Source organism: Drosophila nasuta, chromosome 2L (genome assembly GCF_023558535.2).
Source record: "Drosophila nasuta strain 15112-1781.00 chromosome 2L, ASM2355853v1, whole genome shotgun sequence".
In the NCBI taxonomy this organism is placed as follows: Eukaryota; Metazoa; Arthropoda; class Insecta; order Diptera; family Drosophilidae; genus Drosophila; species Drosophila nasuta.
The window spans coordinates 24,776,360-24,799,140 of record NC_083455.1 but is presented as its reverse complement, the minus strand read 5'-3'; the positions used below and the strand labels follow the sequence as shown (position 1 = coordinate 24,799,140).

General features: G+C 38.7%; 7 protein-coding genes across 8 annotated transcripts in view; 4 read left to right on the top strand and 3 right to left on the bottom strand.

Annotated features, from left to right (window-relative positions):
* LOC132798369 (restin homolog) overlaps positions 1-8,691 on the top strand; it is a 28,467-nt gene extending 19,776 nt beyond the window's left edge. The window contains 9 exon segments of the mRNA XM_060810191.1: positions 2,657-2,812; positions 2,890-3,029; positions 3,031-3,103; positions 3,169-3,334; positions 5,106-5,283; positions 5,594-5,635; positions 5,637-5,657; positions 6,370-6,480; positions 7,954-8,691. Coding sequence (XP_060666174.1) covers positions 2,657-2,812; positions 2,890-3,029; positions 3,031-3,103; positions 3,169-3,334; positions 5,106-5,283; positions 5,594-5,635; positions 5,637-5,657; positions 6,370-6,480; positions 7,954-8,106 — 1,040 coding nt within the window. The 3' untranslated portion in view covers positions 8,107-8,691.
* Positions 8,692-8,921: 230 nt separating this feature from the next.
* On the top strand, positions 8,922-12,461 carry LOC132798169 (restin homolog). Its single transcript, XM_060809923.1, has 4 exons — positions 8,922-8,927; positions 10,564-10,630; positions 10,691-12,358; positions 12,439-12,461. Exons 1-4 carry the CDS (start codon positions 8,922-8,924, stop codon positions 12,459-12,461), a joined length of 1,764 nt encoding a protein of 587 aa, XP_060665906.1.
* Positions 12,332-15,194, top strand: LOC132798368 (restin homolog). The gene is made up of 4 exons (XM_060810190.1): positions 12,332-14,527; positions 14,586-14,716; positions 14,793-15,007; positions 15,065-15,194. Exons 1-4 carry the CDS (start codon positions 12,476-12,478, stop codon positions 15,109-15,111), a joined length of 2,445 nt encoding a protein of 814 aa, XP_060666173.1. The 5' UTR covers positions 12,332-12,475; the 3' UTR covers positions 15,112-15,194.
* A 66-nt stretch (positions 15,195-15,260) lies between these two features.
* LOC132798373 (DNA-directed RNA polymerase II subunit RPB11) lies at positions 15,261-16,005 on the bottom strand. The gene is made up of 4 exons (XM_060810196.1): positions 15,846-16,005; positions 15,691-15,780; positions 15,452-15,626; positions 15,261-15,391 (listed from the first exon to the last, which is right to left on the bottom strand). The coding sequence occupies exons 1-4, from the start codon at positions 15,896-15,898 to the stop codon at positions 15,356-15,358; spliced, it is 354 nt and encodes a 117-aa protein (XP_060666179.1). The 5' UTR covers positions 15,899-16,005; the 3' UTR covers positions 15,261-15,355.
* Positions 16,006-16,435: 430 nt separating this feature from the next.
* On the top strand, positions 16,436-19,435 carry LOC132798371 (putative E3 ubiquitin-protein ligase UBR7). Its single transcript, XM_060810194.1, has 2 exons — positions 16,436-17,356; positions 18,727-19,435. Exons 1-2 carry the CDS (start codon positions 16,570-16,572, stop codon positions 19,113-19,115), a joined length of 1,176 nt encoding a protein of 391 aa, XP_060666177.1. The 5' UTR covers positions 16,436-16,569; the 3' UTR covers positions 19,116-19,435.
* On the bottom strand, positions 17,596-18,642 carry LOC132798372 (radial spoke head protein 9 homolog). Its single transcript, XM_060810195.1, has 2 exons — positions 18,192-18,642; positions 17,596-18,137 (listed from the first exon to the last, which is right to left on the bottom strand). Exons 1-2 carry the CDS (start codon positions 18,537-18,539, stop codon positions 17,640-17,642), a joined length of 846 nt encoding a protein of 281 aa, XP_060666178.1. The 5' UTR covers positions 18,540-18,642; the 3' UTR covers positions 17,596-17,639.
* Positions 19,187-22,647, bottom strand: LOC132798370 (GATA zinc finger domain-containing protein 10-like). 2 transcript variants are annotated; one of them, XM_060810192.1, is made up of 2 exons: positions 22,541-22,647; positions 19,187-21,112 (listed from the first exon to the last, which is right to left on the bottom strand). In XM_060810192.1, exons 1-2 carry the CDS (start codon positions 22,638-22,640, stop codon positions 19,989-19,991), a joined length of 1,224 nt encoding a protein of 407 aa, XP_060666175.1. In that variant the 5' UTR covers positions 22,641-22,647; the 3' UTR covers positions 19,187-19,988. The 2 variants fall into 2 exon arrangements, with proteins under 2 accessions (XP_060666175.1, XP_060666176.1); XM_060810193.1 differs by lacking the exon at positions 22,541-22,647 and adding an exon at positions 21,347-21,690.
* Between the last annotated feature and the right edge of the window lie 134 nt (positions 22,648-22,781).

The following is a 22,781-nucleotide window of genomic DNA, read 5'->3' as shown; positions in this document are numbered from 1 at the left end:
TCCGAGTCTCGTGCATGTAACTGTAAAATGTGTTTTGTTTTTGTTTGTTTTTTTGCTGTTATTTTTCTATAGACGATTATTATCTAGAGGCCACAGGTCGACGTCGCAGCTCAGGTAAGCGTCAAAGAGCCAAACTAAACTCGAACTTTGAGTGTGTTATTTCTATCTTAAAACACACACACTCTTAACACTCACACACACATACACATTTGCACTAGATGTCAGTTAAGTATTTGCGCAGGTGGTTTTCGTATCTATGTCAGTTGCTCGCACCTTAAACGGACACGATTTATGATTACTCGTATGTAGATTTTGTTGTCATTACTCTGAGCAGAAAGATCTGTTTGATGTTGTTGTTACCTGTAACACAAGCAGCCCAAAATATTGTCAAATTAACAAAACCTAATGAGCCATCATCTATAATATTGTGTGTGTGTTTTATGTGGGTGCTGATCGCATAATGAGACAGCTAATCTGTGGATCTGTTTGTTCAATGATTGTCTCACTGTCGCATTTATATAAAAGCTGCTGCAATATGTGTACAAAAAATATAAATATTTGACATGCTTTTTTTTGAGGTGTGAAGTGTATTATTAAAGGGGCAACATGGTGTAAATAGTGAAGCTATTTATACACTTTAATGACCCTCAAGCTGCTGCAAATTATTCAATTTGTAAAGCGAGTAGAGCAACATAGTAATTAAGACATTTAAAAAGCGAGTAGGCAATTGAGAAATACAGTTTAGTTCAGTTCAGGTTTTACAAAAAAAACTTTATAAAATGTACAGCAATACTTATTGAAACTTTTTTGTGAACTAATAAAAAGTTTAAATAGCCATTTTAAAAAGAGAATGAATATTTAAGGAAAACAAAGCAGGTGTTAATAAATTTCAAAGAAAATAAAAATATAAGTGAGAATTTGTGGGGGTTGAAAGTGAGTTTAATATTTTAGAAAACTAAAGAAATTAATTAGAAAATCAGGAAACAGGTTCAGATATTAATACATTATATATTTATCATAGTATATAGACTAGCTTTGAGAAGCAATAATTAACATAGAAGTCGCGAAAATGAGAAAAGTTATTCACACTTTAGAAATGTTATAAATCAGATTCCATGTGAACTGTGTGAAATTCTTCAACTTATAAATATTTATAATTGCTTAGAAATATAAAAATTTAATGAGTAATTGAAAAAATCAGTTTGGTCCGTAATAAATTTTGTAGAGGTAAATCAGTCAGTTTTTGTGAACTAATAATTAAGTGATACAAAAAGTAAATGAGCTATTGAGAAACAAAATTCAGGCTTAAATTTAAAAAATGTTCATTATTACTATATTACTATATACAACTCAGTTTCTATGTGAACTGTGTGATATTCACATTCATTCATTCATTCATTCCACGTTACAATTTCGAATGCTCAATATTCTCTATTTATTTGTTTTAATTATTTGTGATGCAAAAAAGGTCTAACATCGAGTGCAATTACAACATTAATCTCAATAGCGTATTTCTATTGACATATTCTTTATTGTGCCATATTCGAAATGTTCGCAAGAGCAACAGCTTTTGCCAGTTCTGCTTTGCGCTCTATTCGTAAACAATATTTCAGTCTCGAACATTTTAAGTCACATCATTTTACATAGAATGTATATACGAAAGATTCACTTTCTTCTATCCTTTTCATATAATATTCGCAAACGTTCGCAAGAGCAAATACTATTTTCAGTTCTGTTTGCGCTCTATTCGTAAACAATATTTCAATTCTTGTAGCTGCATTTACTCTCACGAGAGCGCATAAATTCTCAATGTCACACTCTCGACAACCTTAACGTCTTCTATGCTTGTAGGTTCATTCCGGAAAAAATTATAATAAATTGGAATAAAGTCGAAATTTATTCTAGTTAGCAATCAGTTGGGATGACACTTAACATTTATCGCTGCCAGCAAACTTGTCAGCAGTTAAATTTAATTTATGCAAATGTATTTTAGAAATACATGTATATAATAGCTCATCCCGCGTCCCACATAGAGATAGACAAGCTAATGCTGCTCGTAATCGGCTAATGCATATGCATAAGATTGTTATTTTGGGCAACTTGACACCTTTTGTTTTTTTGATGCAAGAGGCCGAGTGAAACACGTCTTGCGTAGCTCGGCGGCAAAATCCATTAATACTTGTGCGAAAATGAAAATGTTTTCTATAGCCCAATATTAGCATATAATACGTGGGCGTAAAGTTGAGCAAGAATAACATAGAAAAAACTGTGACTTCATGCCATGCAATTTTCCATTGAATGCATTTTGAAAACAATTTATCAAACATCAACAAGTAATTTGTTTAATCAAATCTCTCTCAATTATTTTAAGGCGTTGCCAGAACCAGAAACAGAAACAGACGATCTTTCAAGATAATCTGCTGTGTTCATATGGTATTTAATAGTCAATATCCGTTCTATGCGGGGGTTCGTGTTTGTAGTCATTTTTATATATATGACAGCTTCAAATGGTTTTCATTGACTGAGCGAGACATATGCAAATTGCACTAGAACAATTACCGAGTCTATTGCATATGACATCATATATATCATATATATTCTATATAGTATAGCAAAACATAGCAAGATGCTCATTTGTAACCTTTATTTCTCTCAGATCACAACAGCGCCGTGCTGACAGCCAACACAGAGCAGTTTATAATTGGCCAACGTGTGTGGGTGGGCGGACTTCGTTCTGGCCAAATAGCCTACATTGGCGAAACACACTTTGCCCCCGGCGACTGGGCGGGCATTGTGCTCGATGAACCAAATGGTAAGTGACAGCCGATCAACTCAACACTTGACCTTCAATAACTGTTTTTTTTTTTTTTGTTTCTTCTCGATTTGCAGGCAAAAACGATGGTTGCGTCTCGGGCAAACGTTACTTTCAGTGTGAGCCCAAGCGTGGCATCTTCTCGCGTCTCACACGTCTCACCACATATCCGATGTCGGGCGCCATCACACCCACCTCGCCCCTGGCCAAGAACTCCCCCGGAACGTTCTCGCACCGTCTCACCCACAGCGAGTGTGCGCAGCTCCATGTTGCGCAGCCCTGGCATTGGCAGTAAGTGCATCGATTGCTCAACTCCTTATGCATCTTTCATCTTTTATTAATTGTGATCTTTTCAGAAAACGGTTTGACAGTTGGCGATCGCGTTATTGTCTCCTCGGGCTTTGGCAGTCGACCTGGCATCTTGCGTTATCTGGGCGAAACACAGTTCGCACCTGGCAATTGGTGCGGCGTCGAATTGGACGAAGGCAGCGGCAAGAATGATGGTGCCGTTGATGGCATTAGGTGCGATACGGTTTCTATTTGAAATGCTCACATGTTTTGCTAGTCATTGAAAGTCTCATATTGAAGATTCTTCTCTCTATTAGATGTTTTCCGAGTCATAGAATCTCTCTTATTATAGAGAATATATTCGATATATTTATCGAAGATGCCTATTTCTATTCGAAGTTTTGCTAGTCATTGAAAGTCTCATATTGAAGATTCTCCTCTCTATTAGATGTTTTCCGAGTCATAGAATCTCTCTAATATATCGAAAATGCTTATTTCTATTCGATGTTTTGATAGTCATTGAAAGTCCCATATATGTATATTGCAGATTCTTCTCTCTATCAGATGCTTTTCTAATCATTAAATCTCTCTAATATATCGAATATCCTTATTTCTATTAGATCTCTTGCTACTTATTGAAAGTCTCATATTGAAGATTCTTCTCTGTATTAGATGTTTTTAAAAGTCATTCAATCTCTTCAATATATTTAAGATTCATTCTTTCTATTTAGTTTTGAAAACTATTAGAGGAAGAATGTCACATTCAAAGATTCCTATTTGTGATTAGTTTTAAAAACTAATTGAATTATTTTTAGTTCTTAATTATTTTTAGTTTCAACAACTATTTGAGGATGACTTGAGAACACTATATTCAAAGATTACTAATTTTTGTTGAATTTTTAAAACATTTTGAGGAATACTTGAGTATACTACATTCAAATTCAGTTAAATTGAAATTGAAATAATTGATATTGATTGCCATTTAATCCAATTTCCCTTTTATAGATAATATTTTATCAACATTTCTAAAAGTTTCTTCTTTTTGATATAATCCAATTGCCAAATAAAAAGTCAATTGGTTTACAAATACTGTATAGAGTGTTTGAGTGATTCAATACATTATTGCATATCCTAAAAGTATCTTACTTTTGATATATTATATCAATTGATTTACAAATTCTGTATAATGTACTTGAGTGATTCAATACTTAATTGCATATCGCAAAACCATTTTTATAATGACTACAGTTAAACCCATTATTAGTTCTTATTTAGAACAACGAGAAAGAAGTATTTAACACTTGAGTTATATATTGAAATTCATGTACAAAAATTACATTTTAATTTCTATTCCAACTTTGAATTAGACAATCAATTGATCTGTTCATGGAATCAATATTATTTGGTACGAATACTGTAAATTCTTTTCGTACAATTTGCTAAGTTTAAAATAGTACAAAAGATTTCAAATTTATGTTCTACTTAAATTTCATTCAACTTTAAATCAGTCAATTAATTTATTCATGCAATCAATATTGTTTTGTAGGCAACCTGTGAAAATTTATTCATACACTTTGCTAAATTTGAAATAGTACAAAACATTTCAATGTTATCTTCTATTTAAAATTAATTGAACTTTATATAAGTTGATTGATCTGTTTATGCAATCATTATTTTTTTGTAGGAATTATGTACATTTTTATACAACTCGCTATTTTTGAAGTAGTACAAAACATTTTAATCTTATCTCTATTTAAATGTCATTCAACTATGAACAAGTTTATTGATCTGTTTATGCAACCAATATTGTTTCGTACAATTTTCTACACTTGAAATAGTTCAAAATGTCAGAAGTCAAGAGATAATTTGGCAATTAAGCAATCTAACATTTGAGCATAACATTAGCAAAAACCTCATTCTAATTGCGATTAGCGTAATGCAACATTCATGTATATTCAATTTTTATCAACTGTTCTTCCCACGTGTGTGCGTATCTTTTTTGCAGATACTTTGAGTGCAAACCGAAGTTTGGGGTTTTTGTGCCGATTGCGAAGGTGTCGCTATCGCCATCCACTAAGAAGACGCGTCTGTCGCGCACCGGTTCGCGCGAATCTCTAACCTCGATTGGCACCATGAACAGCATTGCCACCACAAACACGTCGCGCATGCGCATGAATGCTCAGGTATAAGAAGACGCCTTAATAGCGACAACGACAACGACAAAATATACGACAGAATATGTGCAGCACACACTGTATTACACCTAGTTACGAGTTACGAGTTATCTTTTAACTGTTACACACAAAACTACTTAACTTACCTTATTACAAGAGCTGCTCTTAACTGTTAACTGTTAGCTGTTATCGTTCAGCATTAATCGTTAATCGTTTTTATTTTAGTCGTGCTCTGTTTATTGTTAATTGTACTAACGCGTTTTAATCTATTTTAATCTGCCCGCCTTCTCCCAACCAACAAAACCAACCAAAAATGCAGCGCAAATCGAGCACGCCCCTAAGGCCAATTGTAACGACGCCAAAAAAATCAATTTTCCATGCAGGTATGCAAAAATCAACATTGCAATGTTAACGCGCTGTTAATTAACAGCACGCTGTTAAAAGTCGCTTGAGCGTGTCTTTTTATCCTTCAGTAATTTTTTGACTAACACCCCAAAAACCCGAAAAAAAAAGCTAATCTTAGGCTTACACTAACACATATGCCACATTGCACACACACACACAGCAACACACACCACCTAACTGATGTACAAATAATCTATATATATATATCTATATCTATATATTCAAATATACGACAATACAGTTTACTTTTTTTTTTTTGCACTGTCTTTTTTGGTTAACTCTCTGTGTATTATCTATATATCTCTTTTTATGTGTACATATCTCTGCCTCGTTTTTTAATGGTATTTTTTATTTTTACTTTATGTGTGCTTGTGCATAATAAAAAACGTTGTTGCAAATTTCCTTTTTATTACTTATTTTGTTTGTATCGCACGCTTCTTCGTTGATTTGTGTTATTGTTTTTATTATTGTTTCTAGTTACGCATGCGCACTCGAAATTGTTTTGTATCTGGGTTTTTTTCTTTTTTAAATGTTATTATCTCCCCTCCCACACACATACACTGTACATATACACCACACACACACACACACGCTATCTTTCTCGCTCTCTCTTCTTATTATTTTTGTGCAACTCTTCACTCATGCGAATGTTGTGCCACACATCATCCTTTTTTTGTTGTCCATACACAGGACTTGCTCCGTGAGAAGCAGAATCATGTGGAGCAGCTGATGGTGGAGCGTGATCTGGATCGCGAGGATGCCCAAAATCAGGCGCTGCAGCTGCAAAAGAACATCAATGAGGTAATTATCTTCACCGACACAATGTACATGCCGCTGCCCTATGCAGATCGCAGTCGCCCATATCGATTGCGTGCCACAAATCACAGCAGCAGCCGCATCACGAGCAGCAGCAGCAGCAGCAAATCCATCACAACAACAACGATCACAGCAACGCCAACAGCAGCATTGAAGAAATCTACAACGACATCGACAACAGCTAGACAACAGCAGCCAAAGAAAGTTTGGTTTTGCGATAAAAAGAAATTATTTCCAGTTGGCTAAAAGAAAAAAAAAACAAAATTCGACATAGTTGGCTGCCAAAATGTTACATGCTGCTTTAGTTTTGGGTTTTGATTTTTTTATGTTTTTAGCTGTTGTTGCAACTGCAAATAATGCAAAACACCCACTCACACACACACACAGCTCCACACTTGGTTGGTTTTTTTTTTTTACATTGTCTTTGTGTTTTTTAACCATTTTATGTTTTTTGCTGTTGCCTCACTCACTGTCTCCTCCTCTTTTTTGTTATTGTTGTTTACACACTTAATTTGCGCACGTTCATTTTTTTGTTTTCGTTTTTTTTATATAATATTTTTGGGGCTCGAGTCACTTGCAAGTGATTCACACCAATTTACTCAATTGGCTACACCGAGAAACAAGTACAAATTTCATAAGTTTAACTAGGCATAAATAAATACTCTAACTACCATCGTTTTTTTTCCATTTCTTAGTCGGCCAAGGTTCATGTGGGTTCAGCATCTTAACCCAAAAGCGATAATTGGCCAACAGAAAAGAAACTAGCACCAGAAATTCTTCATCTTATTAATCTTTCGACATGGTGTTAAACGATTTGATTTGATCTGATTGACTACCAAAAAAGAAAAAGGAAAAAAGTATTATCATCTATTTCAATCTAATTCTCAATTGCATTTAAGATAACCCTAAAAATTTTCAAGCTCATGGTCAAAGCCATTTCTCTCTCTAGCTATGATATCATTTAATACACACACTCTTCTATTTACATACAAATTATACACTGGGTGCCAAAAATCTACAAATATTTGCAGCATATTTTTAGCACAATTGCACAGCTTGATTATTTTTCGAAGGGGGGACTGAATCTGAAATATCTTTTGCTCTTCTGTACTGCTTTTTGTTTAGTTTTTGTTGTTCTTAAATAAATTTCAAGTTGTGCTATTCCATTTTATCTTATCTTTATTATTATTTTTTTGTGAATGTCGTGCGCACTTTGAGTTGTAAGTTTTTTCGTTTAAACACACATTTTTTTTAATTGGCAACATTTAATCACGAAACCCATCCAGAAAACCAACCAAAAAGAAAACCCTCCATCCACCTCACTCACTCAGTTCTCTAATCCCTGGCTCAACTTTTTAACGCAAAATCAAACGAAAAAGAAAACAAAAATGATTAGTTTAGATAGCGAGCAACGACTTTTACGCACCACTGTACCACTGTTACCTGTCATTCTTATAGCAACTGCTGATCGAGGCCGATCGCTGGAGGCAGCTGATAGCCCGCCATAGCATTCGTCTGAGCGATCTGCGACGCGAGTTCCGTGGCTGGTCGGGCAAACATGAGAGGCACTGTATACTGCACAGTGTCCTGACACCGTTGCGCATCAAGTAGAAGTTTGGATACCCCTCTCTCTCTCTCTCTCTCTCCACACGTGCTCAAAGTTGTTTACAAAAGAAAAGAAAAAACTTTGATTGATTTTTATTCGCCTGGCAACCAAGATGTTGAAGATCGCGATGAAGTTAAAGTTGAAGATGAATTTGATGTTTGAAGCGGAAGTCTGCACAGCGTTTTATGCTGAAACAACCAAAAAATATTTACCATATCTTCTATCACAAAAAAAAAAGATTTGAAAACAAAAGAAAAGAATGAAAAAAAAGAGCCACAAAATTCAAATTGAATTTCAAATTTAAATGGTTGAATTTTTTATTTGGCCATTGATACGAAAGAATTTGGATTGAATGAATGAATATATATTGATGAATATACATACATATATAATATATACTTAATATGGAAATTGGAAAACCTGTATAAATTTATTTTGTATGAAAGCGAATTTTCTTGCTGTTGGTTTAGTTGTACGATCCTACGATAAAAAAACAAATACAAATACTTAACTATTTACGATATAAAAAAAAAAAAAACAAAAATACATACATTAACGATATATCAAAAATATACGATATAAAAATATTATTTGCAAAGCAATTTGCGTTACAAATTTTGTTTTATTTAATCACAACTGGAATATCTGTATCTAATCTCTACCTTTACCCTGCTCTCTGTTCTTTTTCCCCCCACCAAACAATTCTGAATCTCAGCTGAAGGCACGCGTTTTACAATTGGAAGCGCAGTTGGGTGATGAGCGTAAGAAATCCGAAGAATTGCAATTCTCTATCGATGAGGCACAGTTCTGTGGCGATGAGATGAATGTAAGATAGATTTTTGTATAACTAGGAGATGTGCATTGACTTGAAGAATTTCGGATATAGATTTTAGGGATTAGAAGACTACTTTATTTACTGGATTGATCTAGAAAACATGAAGAAGAAATAGATTTTTAAAAAGATTGCATTGTTTGCTAAAGTATACTATTTTTAATAGATCTAGTTTTGCATATATGTTTTATGTTTCTATTCAAGGCAGTAATCAAAATTAACGATCTCTTATCTTTAGCAATATTGTAAAAATAGATTTTACGACAGCACAAAAAATATATAATATATATAGAGAAACGCTACTAAAATATCTACATTTTTGTAGAGATTTGCATGATAGAAATCTGAAAATATACAGTATCATATGATATATGATTAGAAACAAAGTTTTATATAATGTATTACCTAAGTTGCCTTTCTACAATTCTACTTTCGAAGCATGAAAGAAATGTCAAACTATATAGGATCAAAGATATATGATCATATATTTTAGATTTCTTTCATTCTTATTATTTTCATAGTATGATTATATGTAGAACGACAACTATTATATATAATTTATTGTATTATAATATATTATATAACATATGTACATACATATATTAATATATATGTATATATATATACAGGCAATACATTGTGTAAAACATTGTTGAAAATATCTGCAACAATGTACATAATTTAGTAGCGTTTTATATATATATTGTAATGCAGTAAACTACATTTAATATTTGTCTTTATACTTTGAAAATAATAAGTGTGAAAGAAATCTGAAAATATTCTTTCGTGTCTGTCAGATAATTTTCAAGGTAATAAATATTGTAAAGGTGCTCAAGTTCTATATGTAGTAATTAAATAATAAATTCAGCCTGAATGCATCATTTGCAATGGCTCTGCACTTTGTAGCCTAGAATTCAATGCTTAACAATAAATTGTATGAGTTGTCTCTTAATTTACTCGTTTCCACTACCAACACAGTTAAATGTTCTTTAATATATTTTGACAAAGCCTCGCAATATCACAAAGCAATGAAAATATTTGTTTAGCTGTCGTGAGTTTTTAACGCATATAACTATAAACTAAACAATTTGTAGTTGTGGTACAAATAACTCATTTATTTGCTAAAGATTTTTTAGGAACTTGAATAAAATTCAATTAAAATCTTATCACTTAAACACCTTATGTTGTTTTCCTTAGTCCTTCAATATTTGAATTTCTAACTTTATCCAATACTCCAAATTAATTTGAAAACACTTACTAGTAAATGGAATATAATTCCTTATTAATTTAATAAGTACCTCGAGTATTTCATTGAAAATCAAACGAAACAAACAATGATTAGTCTAGTTAGCGATCAACGTCTTTAACACGTCAATTCTTTATGTTAGTCCTTCAATGTTTTAATTTCTAACTTTCCTTAATATTGAAAATATTACAAATTAATATGAAAAGTCATTTCTTTGAAAGGGGTTAGCTAATATCATTTGCTATTAATCTAAGAAGTAACTAGAGTACTTTATTAATTAACTACCAAAGCAATCAAGTCAATGCACAGTCTCTAAAAACAACCCAAATCCATTTGTCAACTTCCTACTAATTCCTGTGTTTATTCCACGACACAATTCAACAGGCCCAATCGCAGGTCTATAAGGAAAAGATACACGATCTGGAGAAGAAGATAACGCAGCTGGTCTCAGGTAAGTGCTTGCTTAAATAAATTCTGTAGCAAGTGAACTAAATTATGCCTCTTTCGATAGCCACGCCCAGTTTGCAGAGCGTGCCGCCTGTGGAGGACAACGTCACGTTGACAGCGGCTCAGTTGGAAATCACTCAACTGCAGGAGAAGTTGGGTGAGCAGGAGAAGCTAAGCGAGGCGCGTCTGGCCGATTCCCTGGAGGAGGAGAAACGTTTGCGCGAGAACATTGTGTATCTGCAGAGTCAGAATGCAACGTTGCAAACGGAGCTGGTGGCCAAGGACGAAAGTCTGGAGAAGTTCTCGCTGTCGCAGTGCGGCATTGAGAATCTGCGACGTGAACTCGCACTCCTCAAGGAGGAGAACGAGAAGCAGGCGCAGCAAACGAAGACAGATTTCGAACAGAAACTGACAGCTAAAGAGGAGCAACTAAAGCTGGTGAACAACGAGTTGCAGCAGCTCAAATCCAGCTCAGATACTTTGGAAAGCGAACGTGCAAATGTCACCGATGAATGCGAAATATTGCAGACGGAAATTCGAATGCGCGATGAGCAAATCAAGGAGCTAAGTCAGCAGCTAGATGAGCTGACAACGCAGCTGAATGTGCAGAAGGCAGACAGCTCAGCGCTGGATGAGATGCTCAAGGCGCAGCAGTCGAACAATGTGGAGAGCAAGTCGCAATTAGAGCAGCTAGAAAAGGAACTGAAAGAAGTGCGAGCAGCTCATGAAAGTTTGGCACTGGCAAAGTTAGCGTTGGAGCAGCAGCTGAGTGGGTTGCAGCAGACGGCGCAAGAGCAACTGTTGGCCAGCGGTGATCACAAGACGCAGCTGGAGCAGCAGAGGGAAGCAAATGCGCAGCTCAAGTTGGAGAAGGAAGCGCAGCAAGCGGAGTTGGAGAAGTTGCGCAAAGAATTCGAGTTGCTTCAGCAGACTCAACAAAAGCAACTGGAGGAAAGCAAAGCAGAAAGCAGCGAAAAGGAAACGCAGCTCAAAGCGGAACGCGAGCAGCTGCAGAAAGTGCAACAGCAGTTAGAGGAGGTGAACAAAGCCAAAGCAGAGTTGGAAGCAAAGCAAGTGGAGTTGAAGCAAGCTGAAGAGCAACAGCGTTTGCAGCAAGCAGAGCAGCTCACTAAAGAGCAGGCAAAATCAACAGAGCTGGAAACAGCTTTAAAGGCAGCTCAACAACAGCTGGAGCAACTGCAGCAACAGGCGAACTTAAGCGGCGAGCAGAGCACACAGCAGTTGGCCAAGTTGCAGGCGGAGTTGAGTGCATTGCAGTCTCAAGAGAAGCTCACACAAAGTGCTTTGGAAACAAGCAACAAAGAGCTGAACGAAGCCAAGCAATTGACGCAAGCAACGCAGTCCAAATTGGAGCAGCAAGCAATTGAATTGGAGTCCACAAAGCAGCAGCAGTTGCAATTGGAGTCGCAACTTAAAGGCAGCCTGGAACAGCGCGCTCAAGACGAGCTGCAGCTGGGCGATGTGCGTCGTCAGCTTGAGGCGTTGCAACACAAAAGCGAATCACAGCAGCAGCATGAGGAAACGCTGCAAGCGGAGCTGCTTGCAACACGTGGCAACGTTACACAGCTCCAGGCAACGCTGAAGCAGCTGAACGAGGAGCTGCTGGCTAAGCAGCAGAGCTACGCAACGCTGGAGAGTAAGAGCAGCGGCCAACAACTCGAGTTGGCCAGCGACAATGAGTTGTTGCAACAGACGAATGCTCGCTTGCAACGTGAGCTGCAAGAGTTGCAGCAGCAGCACGAAAAACTCCAAGCGGAGGCGACGCTGAAGCAAACACAACTAGTTGAACAGGAGCAGCTGGCCACCGAGCGTGAGTTGGCTTTGGGCGATGCAAGTCGTCAACAGGAGCAGCTCCCAAGCGCGCAGTCAAGCGTTGCAGCAACAGAACGAAACGTTGCAACAGCAACTCACAAATTTGCAAAGCAGCTCCACCGATTCCAATGCAGAGTTGGTGAAACTTTCGCAGCAACTTCTAGAACAACAGCAGGCCAACGAGCAGCTGTCGAGCAAAGGCAACGAGGAGCGTGCGGCTCTGGAGCGTCAGCTGCAGTCAGGACAACAGCGTTTGGATGCTCTGTGTGCGCAAGTGGAGCTGCTAACCCAAGAGCTGTCGAGCAGCACAACACAAAGTCAGCAGCTGCAGAGCAAACTGAAAGCAGAGCAGGAACTGGCAGAGAAGCAAACGTTGGAGTTGAGCGATGCCAACAGAAAGTTGGAGGCAGCTAGCAGCAAGAGTTCTCAGCTGGAGCAGCAGCAGGAGAAGCTGCAGCAGGAGCTGAGCAGCGTGCGTGGCGAGCACAGCGAACTGACTGTCAAGTTGACGCAGCTGACGGAGCAATTGAGTCAAGCTCAAAAGGAACAGAGTGCGCAGCAGGATGCCAGCAGCAAGGAACGCTTGCAGCTGGAGCATGAGCTGCAGGAGATGCGTCAACAACTGCAGGCCAGTCAGGCAAACATGAGTGAGGCGCAACTGAGTGAAGCAGCGCAGCGTGAGAAGCTGCAAGCGGAGGCGCAGCAGCGTGAGGAAAAGTTGCAACAGGACTTGGCCAAATTGCAGCTGGAGCAGCAGCAACAAAGCAGCGGCAACGAGGTGGCCATCAAGGAGCTGCAAGAGCGACTCGAGATCACCAACACCGAGCTGCAGCACAAGGATCAGTTGGCACGGGAGGATGCACAAAAGATCGCCGACTTGAAGACACTAGTCGAGGCCATTCAGGTGGCCAATGCCAATATATCGACCACAAATGCAGAGCTCTCCACGGTGCTGGAAGTATTGCAGGCAGAGAAGAGCGAAACGGCGCACATCTTTGAGTTGTTCGAGATGGAGGCGGATATGAATGCTGAAAGACTGATCGAGAAGCTGCAGGGCATGAAGCAGGAGTTGCAGCAAACGCACAGCGCACTCGAGTTGCAACAGAGCAGCAACAAACAGTTGGAGGAGCAACTGCAGAAGCTGCAGCAAACCGAGCAGACCTTGCAGGGTACAGCTGTCGAGGCTGCTGAGCAACTGCGTCAGCTGCAACAGGCAAATGGTGAGCTACAGGAAACTGTGCAACAGAAGCAATCAAAGCTTGACGAAGTCGAGCAACAGTTGCAGCAGCAACAAAGCCAATTGAAGGAGCAGGAAAGCAGCAGCTCAGAGTTGCAACAACAACTGCAACTACTACAGAAAAGCGTGCAGCAATTGAATGAAAATAAACTGCAGTTGGAGCAGCAATTGCAGAAGTTGACAACCGACCAAGGGCAGCTGCAACAAACGCTGCAGCAGCAGCAGCAAACCGAGCAGACTTTGCAGGGCTCAGCTGTCGAGGCTGCTGAGCAACTGCGTCAGCTGCAGCAGGCGAATGCCGAACTTCAGGAAACGGTGCAACAAAAGCAATCAAAGCTTGACGAAGTCGAGCAACAATTGCAGCAGCAGAAAAGCCAATTGTCAGCCCAAGAAAGCAGCAGCTCAGAGTTGCAGCAACAATTGCAGCTACTACAGCAAAGTGTGCAACAATTGAAGGAAAACAAGCAGCAATTAGAGCAGCAATTGCAGAAGTTGCAAACTGACCAAGGGCAGCTGCAACAAACGCTGCAGCAGCAGCAACAACAGCTGGAGAAGGGCAACGAATTTGACGCTCAACTCGCCGAGTATCAAAAGGTCATCGATGAAATGGATGAAGCTTCCAGCGCCAAGTCAGCGCAACTGATACAGCTGCAAAAACGCATCTCTGAGCTGGAATTGGCGGTGCATCAAGCACAGCAATCGGAGCAAATGGTGCAGATCGAGTGCCAGCAATTGACTCGCCAATTGCAAGCTCTGGAGCTAGAGGAAGCACGTGAGATTATGGCGCTGCGTGCCAATGGTTCTTCGTCCAGCAAACCACAGACACAAGAGGTGAAATTACAGCTTAACCCATTTGAAAACCTAGCTAACTTCTTTACTTCTCTTGCAGCAACTGGATACGGAAACCAGTCTGGCCAAGATCAACTTCCTCAACTCCATCATAGCGGACATGCAGCAGAAGAACGATGCACTCAAGGCCAAGGTGCAGACGCTGGAAACGTTGCCCATGGACTTTACCAAGTGAGTAGCTTAATATACCTAAAATTCTACAATTATGATATACACATATCTTTATCTTAATTATATTCTCCTCTAGACCGCAAGCTTTTGATCTGCTGAGCAAGCGCAAACCGGCGCCACGTTTGTTCTGCGATATTTGCGATGAGTTTGACAAGCATGAAACGGAAGATTGTCCTCTACAAGCTAGCGAAGATCGCGACTATTCGCCACCACCACCAGCCGAGGCCAACAATAATGAAAAGAAGGAGCGCAAGCTGCCAGCACCACGCAAATATTGCGATTCCTGTGAAGGTAATAAAAGATTATATCCATATATTCTCGATTATAAAATGGATATTTTCTTTTCAGTCTTTGGACACGATACCAGCGAATGCGCCGACGATGAGACCTACTAGATTTAATACACAATAATTACTTGGTTGTTTAGACACAAATTTGTAACGATATTTTAATTGCCAGTTGGATAATTTGATGTACATCATGCATCATGCCAAATACCTCAGCGGTGACCAAGGAAGTCTTAACTAATCTTGCGGATTGGCCTTTTTTTAAATTGTTTTTTATTTATTTATATGAATAGTGAAATTAATGCTATTGTTTTCGTAAATTTCATGTAAAAAGAAATATGAGTAACTAAATTTAATCACCACCCTCCTTTTTCTCCTTAATGGCGTCCTGCAAAACAGGAATGGGAAATTAATCATAGGTATTTAACGTTTGGAAATGAAAACTCACTTTAAAGCGCTCCTCGAAGAGCGAGAGCTCGGCCAGCAGATCGGTAATGGCATTCATGAATGCCTCCTGAGGTGAATAATCCGCTGTCGTCTGGATGCGGATGACGAACTTGTGCTCCAGCGGATGTGGAACTTTGTAGCCGGCAAACAGCACATTAGGATCCTTCAACAGTTGGCTATAACCACAAGCGCATTACATTAGTATTTAGTATTTAAACAAAGCTATTGAACTTTACTTACTTGCGAATCATGTTGCCCAGCGTGTGATCTTCCTTGTTGATGGTGAATATTGCCGCATTTGTCACTTTTGTGTCCAGCTCTTTGATGATTCTGTGTGCAAACAAGTGGTAGCGTTATTTACTTCAATCAACATTTATTCCCATAATTGCACTTACTTTTTTTCGCCTTCATACAGCAGAAACGATTCGAATGTTGGTGGCGCATTCATTTTGAGGTTTTATTATTAATTTTTACAAAAACACAATATTGTGAAAAATGCCGCACATACAAAAATGCGATAATCGCGTGTTGTAAAATTTATTCGTAAAACAGCTGCGTTGATGCCCAATTCACAACACTACATACTGTATCGATAGCATTCTCACTTTGTAGTCGATAGCAATCATCGCGATGCACAGCGTGCGTGAGCAAGTTCAGTTCACTTGCAAATTTGCTAACTCAACACTGGTAGTGCGCCAAAGTTCTTTGAAAAAGTGAATTTTAATAGTTTATAATTATATAAAGTGTATCAGATAGTACTATGCAATATGGCATAATGTGTGCATTAGAGCAATCAGCAATTGCAATGTTGGATTAGCTCGAAGTAAAAAAAATTTTACATATGTATGCAGCTGGTTTGGAGCTTCGATGATTGCTTGCTGTAAAACAGCTGAGCTGTGTGTTGCTGCCAAACACTATTAACTTTCACGATAGCACGAACCAGTGCGCATTCAATAGTACTCATCGGAATAATCGGCGTTCGCGAACAAGTTTAGTTCATTAACACGAACCAGCTGGCGTCAAATAAGCGAACGCTACATTGCAATTTTTTTTTGCGCCAAACACACTAGCGTCTGCTATTTCGTCGTAATTAAGAAAATACAAATTATTGCACACACAATGAGCGACGCAAGCAGCGCTGCAAATGCAGCAGAAACTGGCGAAGTGAATCCATTGGAGCAATCTACAATTACAATGCTCGACGTGCTGGAAGAGGAAAAAGAAATGGAGGAAGAATATGCGGCCGTACTTGGAGCCTCCGATGAAAAAGCTTGCACATATGGTAAGGGCGCAATACAACGACAGGCGCTATATTCCTGCTTAACCTGCTGCCCCGAGGCACGCAACGATGTTTCTAAGAGTGCTGGCATTTGTCTTGCTTGCTCCTATCGCTGTCATGAGCACCACGAATTGATTGAACTCTACACAAAGCGCAACTTTCGTTGCGATTGTCCAACGATGAAAATGGGCAGCGAGAAGCGTTGTGCTCTCAACGCTCAGCTGGATGAAGTGCAGCCGGCGAATGCGGACAATCAATACAATCAGAATTTCCAGGGCTTGTACTGCAAGTGCAAGCGTCCGTATCCCGATCCAGAGCGCACTACAGAGGAGATAATGCTACAGTGCGCCATTTGCGAGGATTGGTTCCATTTGGCACATATGGAAGCGCCACCAGCTGCCAACGAAAAGTGGCTCGATGCCTGTAGTGAAATGATATGCGACGGCTGCATGAAAAGTCATGAGTTTCTTAGGGATTACACTGGACTTGCTTTACAACCAGTTGAAGCAAAGGAGGAGCAGGAGAATGAAGCCAAAGTGGAGGAAGCAAACGAGGAGCCGCTACAGAAACGGAGCAAACAAGAGGATGACGACTGCAAGCGTCCCAAACCGAAGAAGGAGCACAAGGGTAAGTGAAGCATAAAGTTACTTTCTTATATCATATATTCATAAATCGAAAACGAGGTGTTGAAATAGGATTTTGATGTATACGATTTTGCCAGTTAGCATTTTATAAAAAGTTCGAGAATAGGTTCGTGTCTCGGTTTTTGTCTTAGCGAAGAATTAGTAGGAATTTTCAAATGTTTTGAATACGATTGATTTTTGTTGTGACAATAATGATAATGGGCTAGGTTGCATTTCTTTTTGCAAAGCAAACTAAAACTTTTATTGTTGATAATTTAATTTCATTCTTAATACATAAAGAGCAAATCAAAGTTCTTGCGACCATCGCCCAGATAGAGAAATCCATGTTTGCGTGAGTTGAGCTTGTGGAAGAAAGTCATGCCCAACCAAACACAGGACTTGATCACTGCAATGCGTTCATTGCTCTGCATATTCAAGGCAAACGCCTGATTCAGGGGTATAACACCATCGATGGTATCCAAAAAGTCAATGGCATAATTGTAGTCGCTCCGCTTCGATAGATTCGTTTTGAGGTCGTTACGAGGCAGACGATAGAGCTGATAGTAGGATAGATTATCGATCTGCAGATCATTGAGGCCGCGAAACATTTGATTTGGTATAACACGACCATCCACCATCTTATAAAGAGCACCGCGAGGACAAATTGCGCACTCCTCACTTATGATAAACACAATTGCTGCCAAACGTTCCTCTTCCTTCAACTTGACCACCTCTGGTCGACTGATGTTCACCACTTGATTGGCCACAATAGTAAATGTTGGATCCTGCCACAACCATAAAATGTATCATTTAATTTAAAGCCCACCATCACAACTTACCAACTTAACATAGGTCAGCAGACTGGGATCACCAACGAAGGGTTCGACTGCCAGCACAGTGGCCTGAAAAATTTTGGGACTCTGCACAAACGGCAGGAGTTGCCATTGATACTGATCCAGACTGTAGAAATACTTGCGATCCTTGAGACAATCATTTGTGTAGCCAAAGGCAATATAATAATCATTTTTAGTCGCCGTAATGCGACCCCAAAAATACATGCCCGAGAAGCGATTCTCCTGCATCAGCACAATCAATGAGTTCTCGATGAGAATGCGCTGCTCCGGGGACAACTTGCGACCCGAATACATCAGACATTCCAGCCCCTCCGAAAAGTATTCCACATTCATGTTTTTGCCGGCACACAAAATATAATGTTGTATATTATTGAAATTCCCGAGAGTTGTAACTACAAAATGTGTCAAGCTGCTAACTGAGATCCTACTTCATCTATCATCACATACACCTCATCACACAACATAGTAAAACTTTAAAATGGATTACTCAGCATACTAAATATCATACATATATTAACAGGCGCCGCTTTCTGGACCAACGATTGGCGTAAATCGCTTTGCCAGTGCGCCAAGTGCATGGAACTCTACAAGGAGCAGTCGGTGCAGTTTCTGCTAGATGCCGAGGATTCAGCCAAATCGTATGAGGAGCGCGGCATGAAGCGTGCCGAGGAGAACTCCAGCTATGAGCAGGGCATACGTGCCTTGGCCTCCATGGGACATTCGCAGCAGATCGATGCCATTACCGAATACAATCGTATGAAGGATAAGCTCAAGGATTATCTGCAGTCATTTGCTACCAGCAAGAAGGTTGTCACCGAGGATGATATTAAGCGTTTCTTTGCCGGCATGCGTGATGAGAACAATGCCAATAATAGCTCAACAGCCCAGCAGCCCTATTTTTGCCGTTAAACACAGTATTATTATTATTCGTATTCGTATTCTTATGTTTTACACACATTCCCAAAATTTATCACGAGAAGCAGAATTGGATTTCATTTATTGAATGTTAACAAAAAATCAAATACAGTTGAAGTGTACAATAATATTAGATGAGATTCCGAGTTACTTGCTACAAACCTAACAACTAATTAGCCAAAAGAAGCAAAGGCCTCATTACTAACATATAAAAACATATTTATATACATTCATCGTATCATCAAAATTTGGAAGGAAAGTTTCTCTTCGCTTATTTGTTATCGCAAACAGTACATAAACACAATTCAACACTATTTACAGCAATGTTCTTTTTTGATCAAGTTTTTTGTTTATTATATTTCAAAAAAGAAGATTTGCAAATTTCACTTTATTTGATGGGATTCGAGCTATTTGCCACTCTCCACTAATTGGCCAAAAGAAAAAAAATCGCCTCTTAAATTACATACAAAACATACTTTATATACATACATAGTCTATGATCTAAATTAAAAAACAAGTTACTCTGTTCGTACAACAAGAACTAAACGTGAAAATTATTTGTACAATCGCGTTTTTAAATCAAAGTCTGTTATCTTCGGAAATATCTAATATTTTTGGGGTTGTCAATGTTTCTCCATGTTAACTTTCAAGTTTATTGTTCGATCGTAGTTAAATTTTCATTGTTCTTTACAACAACTAAGCTGTAGCTTAAATATTAAGCAGCTAGCTTTCATAGTCTCTGAGATCGAGTTGTTCATAATAAGTAGATCGACAGTCTATATCGTCTCTGCTGTGAACGCTGATCATATGCTCATATACACACTTTATGGGCTTCTTCAATTCCTTCTGCCTTTTGTTGGCTTCACATTATGTTGGCGATTGGCTGTCGAGAGTAGCAATTGTTTTTTGTAAATCATTAATATAACGTATCTCTGCACTCTCTGTGATGTTGGTATTATCAAAGCCCAAGTCGCCAAGGAAATCCAGAGCCTCCTGCTGCACCAGTTGTTGTTGCTGTTGCTGTTGTTGATGCTGCTGTTGTTGCTGTGCAAGTTGCTGTTGATGTTGCTGCAGCTGTTGTTGCTGTAATTGCTGCTGTTGCTGGGATTGCTGCATCAGTTGCTGCTGTTGTTGTTGCTGCTGTTGCTGATATTGCACTTGTTGGAACTGCGAAGGAGACTGCGATTGCTGTGGATTCAATTCATATGGCATACAATTCTGTGGTGAAAAAGACAAGTTCGTGGTATTCATGTTGGGACTGAAGGCATTGTTGTTGTTATTCATTTGCACATCAAGTGAATTCGTGGCTATGAAGCTGCCACCGTTGAAGCTGGTTTTGGTATGCACTTGATTGGACAACTGCATCATCTTGGATGGATACGAATTGTCCTGCATGGTCATGTGATTGAGAGCATTCGTCATCTCCAGCTCGTTGGGACAGTTTTGCAGTGGAAGCTGTTGTTGCTGCTGTTGGAATTGCTGCTGCTGCTGCTGCTGTTGCTGTTGTATCTGTTGTTGTTGCACCGTCATCATGGGAGCAATGCCATCGGTTGTGCTGTAACTGGATCCGGGCGACATTGAAAAATCCGTGCAAATATTTTGGACGCACGTCGTGGGAATGCTATCGATTTGCATTTGCGGTACTTCATACTTCATCTCGGAGCCAAACGATGGACTTGGACTGCTCCCCAGATACATTTGCTGCTGCTGCTGTTGTGGCAGTTGCTGTTGCATTTGTGGTTGCTGCTGCTGCTGCTGTTGCACCGGTGAAATGCTATCGGCAGTGCTGTAACTTGAAACGGGCGACAGCGGGAAATTCGTGAGGAATTCCTGGTTGCTCGTCGAGGGAATGTTGTCCACATCAAATTGCATTTCAAACTTGACGTCCGTTTCAAATGTGCTGCCCGTCGGACTTGGCTTCGTTTGGTATGAGTGCAAAAACGGTGTCGTCTGTCCAAAATAATTCGACATCTCCTGTGCGTTGGTTGCTGCTGCAAAAGTATTGGGAAAAGTTGATTAGCAAAACTGTCGATGTCATGAAACTTTTGTCGCTTACAAGCTAAGTTAATGAGCGCTATGGAAACGAAGCATGAGTACATAGTAGAAATAAAGCTTGCTAATCAACTCAACAGAAACAGAAAAGGTCACAAAACAACAACAAGTAAAAAGAAAAGATACAATAACAATGGTTACAACATCATTATCATATATACTTAATAACTTACTGGTCAACAATTAGTTACCATACTTGGGCTGCTGTTGCGGTCACATTGACTTAGCTAAATTCGAAGAAAAACTAAATTTGGGGGGAAAGGAGATGACAACAAATCCTCGGCGCACCGAAGCTCAATGGTATTTCTAAAGGGATTAGGTTAGCGAATAGCTTATAGCTGGAGAATGTATTCGATTTGTGAATTGAACTGTACAACTAATTGAAGAAAGGTTGGGAATAACTTCATCTGATATTAGCAGTTGAATTTCTTGACAAAAATATATTAGATATTATTTGGAAAGGTTGCTCAAAAATTTGATTCGTTTAGTAACTTTCGTAATTCTACATTTTGTGTTTGTATAAGGAAGTATTAATTTAGTTACTGTTGTAATTGTACATTTTGTGATGGTATCAAACATTTTCTAATAGATTTGTAAATGGTAATTAAAATAGTTGATATAAAAGCTATCAACAGGTTTTGTTTATCAGATTGAAAGAAATAGAGAAACATTTGTGTTGAATATTTTTTTTTGTTTTGAATGAGAACAAGGAAAATATTTTGGAAAATAAGTTTTAGTTTTAAATAAAATTTGACTTAACTTTGAGCAGAATATTTTCTTTGTTTTAAAAGACAATAAGGGAAAACTTAGAAAATTATCTTTGAGCAGACAAACGGACATTAAACTATTGCAATTGTCACATAAAAATTATAGCTTGTTCTACACTTTAGAATAACCATTTCGTAGAATAAGAGAAAGCAATTTTGTTTGCTTTGTTACCAAAAACTTTTATTCATCGATTAGAATTACACAGATTTGTTTGGTTTTTTGTTTATTCGAATTTGTTTCCAGTTGGTTTGTGTATAATACGAGGCAACAGCAAAAAAGATTAAGAGAATACCGATCGATCGATTTTGTGTGTGTGTAATTCTATGAATTTCAAATAACAATACTGGCCAAAATTGAACTGACCTATTTGGTCCACAAGGGGTTTATGTTTTACACTATAATATGCTAACAATACGAATAAGATTCTTCAACTAGAACACTGAGAGACAAATTTGTGACTGTGTGAATGTGTGTGTAAGGAATTGCCGCCTAAAAGTAGGCAACGATTTTTATATTTTGTTGGTTTATGGAAGTGAGGTTATGAGAAGAGAGAGAGAGACCCAACACCAGAGAGAAATATCGAATTGAGGGGCACTTACGTTGCAATCGCCGCTGTTTGCTATTGGAAGCAAGACCAGCTAATTTGCGCTTAACTAATTCGGTGGATTCGATCGCATTTTGATGGAACTGTTCGCTCATGGTTTCTACAAAGACAATTTGGTATTTCGGTTAGCAGGATCAAGCTGTGTGTGTGTGTATGTTGTGTGTGTGTGTGCGTGTGTTGACTAGATTTATAGTATGCCATATAGATAATACTGAAAGAAAAGACGACTAGAAAAA

Coding starts and splice junctions, on each gene's coding strand:
- LOC132798169 (XM_060809923.1), top strand. Junction 10,631..10,690: donor GATAACGCAGCTGGTCTCAG/GTAAGTGCTTGC, acceptor CTCTTTCGATAG/CCACGCCCAGTTTGCAGAGC. Junction 12,359..12,438: donor GACGAATGCTCGCTTGCAAC/GTGAGCTGCAAG, acceptor CTAGTTGAACAG/GAGCAGCTGGCCACCGAGCG.
- LOC132798368 (XM_060810190.1), top strand. CDS start 12,476: ATGCAAGTCGTCAACAGGAGCAGCTCCCAAGCGCGCAGTCAAGCGTTG. Junction 14,528..14,585: donor GCAAACCACAGACACAAGAG/GTGAAATTACAG, acceptor CTTCTCTTGCAG/CAACTGGATACGGAAACCAG. Junction 15,008..15,064: donor ATATTGCGATTCCTGTGAAG/GTAATAAAAGAT, acceptor TTTTCTTTTCAG/TCTTTGGACACGATACCAGC.
- LOC132798373 (XM_060810196.1), bottom strand. CDS start 15,898: ATGAATGCGCCACCAACATTCGAATCGTTTCTGCTGTATGAAGGCGAA. Junction 15,627..15,690: donor CTGGGCAACATGATTCGCAA/GTAAGTAAAGTT, acceptor TTGTGGTTATAG/CCAACTGTTGAAGGATCCTA. Junction 15,392..15,451: donor TCTTCGAGGAGCGCTTTAAA/GTGAGTTTTCAT, acceptor CCTGTTTTGCAG/GACGCCATTAAGGAGAAAAA.
- LOC132798371 (XM_060810194.1), top strand. CDS start 16,570: ATGAGCGACGCAAGCAGCGCTGCAAATGCAGCAGAAACTGGCGAAGTG. Junction 17,357..18,726: donor ACCGAAGAAGGAGCACAAGG/GTAAGTGAAGCA, acceptor ATATATTAACAG/GCGCCGCTTTCTGGACCAAC.
- LOC132798372 (XM_060810195.1), bottom strand. CDS start 18,539: ATGAATGTGGAATACTTTTCGGAGGGGCTGGAATGTCTGATGTATTCG. Junction 18,138..18,191: donor TGCTGACCTATGTTAAGTTG/GTAAGTTGTGAT, acceptor TGGTTGTGGCAG/GATCCAACATTTACTATTGT.
- LOC132798370 (XM_060810192.1), bottom strand. CDS start 22,640: ATGAGCGAACAGTTCCATCAAAATGCGATCGAATCCACCGAATTAGTT. Junction 21,113..22,540: donor CAAACAGCGGCGATTGCAAC/GTAAGTGCCCCT, acceptor ATACTTTTGCAG/CAGCAACCAACGCACAGGAG.